General features: G+C 34.5%; 1 protein-coding gene across 1 annotated transcript; it reads left to right on the top strand.

Moving 5' to 3' along the window:
* The first annotated feature begins 2,865 nt into the window (after positions 1-2,865).
* LOC124226050 (olfactory receptor 5V1-like) lies at positions 2,866-3,822 on the top strand. The gene has a single exon (XM_046638850.1). It carries the CDS (start codon positions 2,866-2,868, stop codon positions 3,820-3,822), a length of 957 nt encoding a protein of 318 aa, XP_046494806.1.
* The last annotated feature ends 1,759 nt before the right edge of the window (positions 3,823-5,581 follow it).

The following is a 5,581-nucleotide window of genomic DNA, read 5'->3' on the forward strand; positions in this document are numbered from 1 at the left end:
TTCTGCATTATCTACACAGTCTACAATAAACACAAACTACTCTTATAATCAGAAAAATTATGAGTCAGTTAAATTGGGGAACACAAACTAAGAGTGCCTCTTGGACAGTTTTCATATTGTAAAAGTGAAAATCATCTTCCTGTGGTTTATGCTCACTTCTATCATACACATTAATATAAAAATAGTAATTTTAATTTTCATACTTTATAATCTGAAAAAATATTCTACAATGATTCCAGTTCTTATGACAATACAAGATATAGGGAAAGTCACCAACAAGCAATGAATTAGACATTTATATAGTTACATAAAACTGTTAAATTCTAAAAATTTTTTAACTAATTTTTTTATATCATGATAATTTGTGTGTTTATCTAATAAGGTGGTTGGTGATATTAAGTTCATCACAGTTTTTGAGTATCCTTTGTCTTCTTTACTTTTACCAGTATAGCTATGGAATTATTAAAAAGTTGTAATAAAACTGATGCTGCAACATGTTATTACTGGTGTTTGATGACAGCATGACCGATCCTGGTACTAGGGCCTATTTGGTCTCATGGTCCTCAGAATTTGACAGAAGATAGTAAAGATCTAGAGAACAACCTTCAAAAAATAATTTTATTGATTGTACCCTCATTATCCAAGTCCAATTTTTCTTGGATGTAAAAATACAAATGTATATGCTTGTTTGGAGGTAGGATGGGAGAAGCTGTGCCCCAGCAAATTTTCAAAAATCAAGTTCTCATATTTAGACCATGAATGAAAAATGGTAGGATGGTATTCCATAGGTTGACAAATGGAAGGCTTGTATGCTATCACTATCATCTCATTTTCCATGGTTGAACTTGGTCAATGATTTCTGAATTAGGGAATATCTTCGCTTAATTTATCCATACAGTCCTACTAGGAAATCCATACCAATAGATCAGAACTGGCATGCAGAATGAGACCTACTTCCCATCTTAGGCTGTTAAAAGAGCTTTGACTATGGCCTCAGATCTAACCAGCTTGGAATCCTCACATTGGCACTGACTAGCTATGTGACTTTGGGCAACTTATTTACTGCTCTGAACTGATCAGGTCACAAAATAGTAGAGGAAATACCTTCAAGAGCTGTAGCCAGTGGTGGGCTGCTAAATGTTTTACAACCGGTGCTTCAGGAAAAAAATATGTATATACACACACACAATTATACACACATACACATATGCACACAAGTTTGTTATACATTTCACTGATAGAATGTCTAACATACAATTTACAAATAATAATAAAGAAAATTAAACTTTTATTGTCAATTCCATATAGCCAATTGATGCTCACAGAATGTTTATGTGTATTTTTGACAAATATTTGAATTTACAGCCAAGCTATGGCTAAAATTCAGCCACTATTTGATCAAATTAGACTGTAAGTCCTTGAATACTATCTGATTCAACAAAGAAGTCTCTCACATTGTTGATGGATGCCATTAATGGTTGATATTTTTGCCTAAGTTAATAAGTAAGATAAAAATGAATCAATAAAGATATATGTCTGTGACATAAATGACAATTTTCCTAAAGTAGATAACAGTTTTTCAATACTAGAAGAAAGTTTCCTCCTCACGATATAATGACTAAAAGCACAACACACTTTTAAGTTTAATTTACATCATTAACATTTTTCTATCACTTTCTTAAACCTAGACAATCAACAAAATCATGAATCAAACTCTAATTTGTAACATTTGCCAATTTCTGTGGCATAAATAATTTCACAACAACCAACTGCAAGCTATCAACATGATTCCCTGGACATGAATTTGGGAAGACATGAGCTGTAGCACACCATTTCATGGCATCTCCATCATACAGATACAATAAAATTAATAATCTCAAAGGCACAGATAATAGAAAGGTGTAAAATGATTAGAGAGTAACAATTTGGGTATTTTCTACCACTGTCTTTGATAGAATTAATTCAATTATAAGTTTATGTAACTTCATTTTTAATAATGGCTGTATTTAACAACTGGCTTACAAAATTCCTGAAAATTAACTATGGGATCTTATGAGTCACTAAGAGCTAGCTCAAGTGCACCTTGGCTGTAGCAATTTATAAGGGCATACAGCATAGAATAAACTTCACACAGTAAATGATACATGGAATATTAGTTTGTTCTCCTGGCACAAAATAGTTCTTTTGTCTTACTAGGGTTTTCAATGGCCAAAGTTTAATTATATCACCTGAATATCCAAGTCTCAGAACCTTGAACTGTAGGATCTATTTGTTATGATTAACTGTAAATTTCCTCTATATTTTATGGAAATGCCCCAAAATATAATATCAACCTCTGATATCACTATGTCTTTTTCCGCTCTCTTCTTCCTCCGTAATATACAAAATGTGACTAACTAATTCTACCTGCAATCTACAAATGTCAGCCTCCAAAAGTGCACAGGGCAGCATAGTTGATTGACCCACCAATGAAGACTGTGTCTAATAAGGGTCCAAATTACTGCAGCCCCAGGAAGACAAAGCAGTTGGGCCCTTCCTTCTTCTCATCAGAACTTATGGTGCATGTGGCCTTTTGTGGCTTCCTTTAAAATTCAACACTGCCTATAGTCTTCATTTTAAGAGATTTTACCTACAGATGAAGGCTGAATGTGTTTATATTTATGCTGCCTAAGGCACAGAGTTTATTTGTTGTGGGATTGTGCATTTTTACAAACATATCTAATGTTTTTGTTGATAAATAATTTTACAGTTTCATCTGTGACACCTTTATTTTCTTGTTTTGTAGACTATTTCTGGAGCAGTACATGATTACAGAAATCTATACTTCTTTATTGCCAATTTCAGAAGGAAAACCAGAGCGATATTATGGAAGGAGAAAACCAAACGGCTCTGTTTGAGTTTATCATCTTGGGATTCTCCAACTTAAATGAGTTGCAATTTTTACTTTTCACCATCTTCTTTGTAACTTATATCTGTACCTTAGGTGGGAATATCTTCATAATTTTGGTGACCATGACTGATCCACGCCTACACACTCCCATGTATTTTTTTCTGGAAAATTTAGCTTTTCTTGACATCTGCTACACCACTACCAATGTTCCCCAGATGATGGCACATCTTCTATCAGAGAAAAACAGCATTTCTTATTTGGGTTGCATGGCACAACTTTTTGCATTTATTTTTTTTGTTGGGTCAGAGTCCTTGCTCTTGGCAGCTATGGCATATGACCGTTATATTGCAATCTGTAAGCCTTTAAGGTATTCAGTTATTATGAACAAGGCTCTATATGGCCAGTTAGCAGCCTCATGCTGGACTGGTGGTTTCCTCAATTCAGTTGTGCACACAACATTGACATTCCACCTGCCCTTCTGTGGTAATAATCGGATCAATTACTTCTTCTGTGACATACCTCCTTTATTGATCTTGTCTTGTGGGGACACTTCTGTCAATGAGTTGGCATTACTATCCATTGGAGTCTTCATTGGTTGGACTCCTTTTTTGTGTATCATACTTTCCTATCTTTATATCATTTCTACCATTTTAAGGATCAGTTCTGCAGAGGGGAGGCAAAAAGCCTTTTCTACCTGTGCCTCCCACCTGATCATTGTTCTTCTCTATTACGGTAGTTCCATCTTCACATATGTACGGCCCATCTCAACATATGCATTGGAGAAAGACAGGCTGATCTCAGTACTGTATAGTGTTGTCACCCCCATGCTAAATCCTATCATCTACTCTTTGAGGAATAAGGATATTAAACAGGCTGTGAAAGTTATGGGGAGAAAGTGGCAGGCTTCAAGTTCCCTCTCTTTTGATGTATAATCTTTTCTCTTCTGAGAAAATGATATAATACAAAACTGTCTATCTTACTTATAGTAACAGATTTTTGCCAATTATTCTCAAGCAAAATTAAAAGTAAATTGCAAATTTTCATATGCAATAAAGATGGGCTAGTTGCTTTGTACCAACATTCCTGCTAAACAAGTCTATATGAAATATTCTTTAAATGTTTCATAGATATCAGTGAACTAAAAAGGCAACGAGGAATCACAAAACCAAGACTGAGTAGAAGTTGAGAATACAAAGATGCAAAATTAGCATTTGAGACCCTTTCATGTGAGGCCTTCTGCTAATCTTGAAGAAATGTTTAAGGTTCGAAATGACATTTTGACATCCTTGTAAGATTAGGGGGCTAACGGTTAAATCTTGAGCTAGCCAAGGAAAGGGCATCCCTAATAACTGGCACTGTGCTTAGTGATGGGAATCTGAAGGGCTGCACATCCATTATAAAAATGACCAGAAGCAAACCAGTCTTCACATGGATTATAACCAGCATTTGAATCATGCAGATGACACAAAAAATCTGACACCTAAGGTTGGATTAAAGTGCTGTCAGATTATGAGTGTCCTGACAACCTGGAAGAAGCAAATGAAAATCTTCTCTGGAGGAAAGTAAGATTATCAAAATGCCCACCAAAAAATATCAAAGATAAGGAAACACACAAGTACATAAAAAAAAGTGAAAACGATCAGTACAAATAATAGACAAAAGAAACATAACCACAGTTATTTCTACTTATTGAACTACCAGAAACAGACTATAAGACAAATACATTTACAATATCCATGAGATCATTTCCAGAATTAAAAAATTTAGCAGGAGGGCCAGCCTCATGGCCTAGTGGTTAAGTTTGTCATGTTCCACTTCAGTGGCCCAGGATCAGTTCCTGGGCACATACCTATACCACTTGTCTGTGCCCATCCTGTGGCTACCCACATATAAAGTAGAGGAAGTTTGGCACAGATGTTAGCTCAGGGTGAATCTTCCTCAGCAAAAAAAAATTTAAAAAAAGATTTACCAGGGAATTAGACACCGTTACAAATGGAATTTAAGGTCTGGAAAACAAACATACGTATAAGAAAATCAACAAGATACAACTAGAAATTCCAGAATGGAAAATTATAACAACTCAAATTAGGAACTGAGTGGATAGAGTGGATAGATTTAACAGCAGATTAGACATGGTTGAAGAGAAAATTAGGAAACTGGATATTATCAAGAACAAAGCTCAAAGAACAAACAATATGCTGTAGTAGGCAGTAATTATAGAGAATACTGTGAAATCTAACTTAAATACAATAGTAGCTCCAGAAGTAGAAAAAATAGGTCTTAAGCAATATTTGAAAACATAGTGGTTAAAAATAGCCAAAACTTGAAAATATGAATCCATTATTCAAAAACCCAAGTAATCCCAGGCATGGCAAATAAAAAATTTCATACACAGACATATTGAAATTGGAGAAAACCATGGAAAGAGAAAATTTTAAAACAAGGGAAAAACAAAAACCTCCAAAAAGTAAGACTGAAAATGGTAAGACTGGTAAGACTGAAAATGATTTTTTTCAACAGTAACAACAGAATCAAATCCTTAAGAAAGGAAAATAATATCTTCAATGTGTGAAAAATAGATAACTAGAAGCCTAGAATTGTGTACCCAACAAAATGTTCCTTAAGAATGAAAGTGAAATAAAGACAATTGCAGATAAACGAAAATTCATATGTTTTACCACCAGATGCCAC

Source organism: Equus quagga, chromosome 15, assembly GCF_021613505.1.
Source record: "Equus quagga isolate Etosha38 chromosome 15, UCLA_HA_Equagga_1.0, whole genome shotgun sequence".
NCBI classification, from domain to species: domain Eukaryota; kingdom Metazoa; phylum Chordata; class Mammalia; order Perissodactyla; family Equidae; genus Equus; species Equus quagga.

Coding starts and splice junctions, on each gene's coding strand:
- LOC124226050 (XM_046638850.1), top strand. CDS start 2,866: ATGGAAGGAGAAAACCAAACGGCTCTGTTTGAGTTTATCATCTTGGGA.